Raw genomic sequence first — 669 nt, forward strand, 5'->3', positions numbered from 1 at the left:
AGTGTGATGTGGACACCGCGTTCCTTTACGGCCGCATGGATGAAGAAGTTTACATGTGTCAGCCAGATGGCTATGAAGACGTATCTGAACCAGGTTTGGTATGTTTGCTGCAACACGCTTTGTATGGTACCAAACAGGCCGCGCGGGCATGGTACGACTCATTGCGGGACCACTTTAACAAACGAGGGTTCGAGTCCCTTAAGGCTGATCCATGCGTCTTTTCTCCAAGACTGTATCACGTGTTGGATTTTGCGCGGCGGTTGCTTATGTGAACGATTTGATTGTTATTGGCCCGGAACTGGACGACATTAAAGTGGTGCGCGACGGACAAAAGAAACAGTTTGACATTAAGGAGATTAGTGAGTTACGCTATTGTTTGGGCATAGAATTGCGACGCGTCCGTGGTTTACGCACATTATATTCGTTAGATTGCCGAACGTTTTCAGTTGGCCGACTGTAAGCCAACCGCGATCCCAGCAGACCCAAACACACCCCTCACCGCAAAGATCGATGCCCTCTTGACCCACCACCCATATCGAGAACAGGTGGGCTCTTTGATGTACGCTGCAATATGTACGCGTCCAGACGTTGCGCACGCGGTGTGGGAGGTGGCCAAGTTTTGCGAGACGCCAAACAAGTCATACTGGTTGGCTGCACGCCGCGTGCTTA

At 51.0% G+C, this 669-nt stretch overlaps 1 protein-coding gene across 1 annotated transcript; it reads left to right on the forward strand.

The window, feature by feature from the left end:
- Positions 1-211: 211 nt before the first annotated feature.
- On the forward strand, positions 212-460 carry PHALS_02475 (uncharacterized protein; the record flags this gene model as incomplete). Its single annotated transcript, XM_024716910.1, has 2 exons — positions 212-359; positions 429-460. The coding sequence occupies 2 exons, from the start codon at positions 212-214 to the stop codon at positions 458-460; spliced, it is 180 nt and encodes a 59-aa protein (XP_024582461.1).
- Positions 461-669: the final 209 nt, after the last annotated feature.

This window comes from Plasmopara halstedii (assembly GCF_900000015.1).
Source record: "Plasmopara halstedii genome assembly, contig: Scaffold_1965, whole genome shotgun sequence".
NCBI lineage: Eukaryota > Oomycota > Peronosporomycetes > Peronosporales > Peronosporaceae > Plasmopara > Plasmopara halstedii.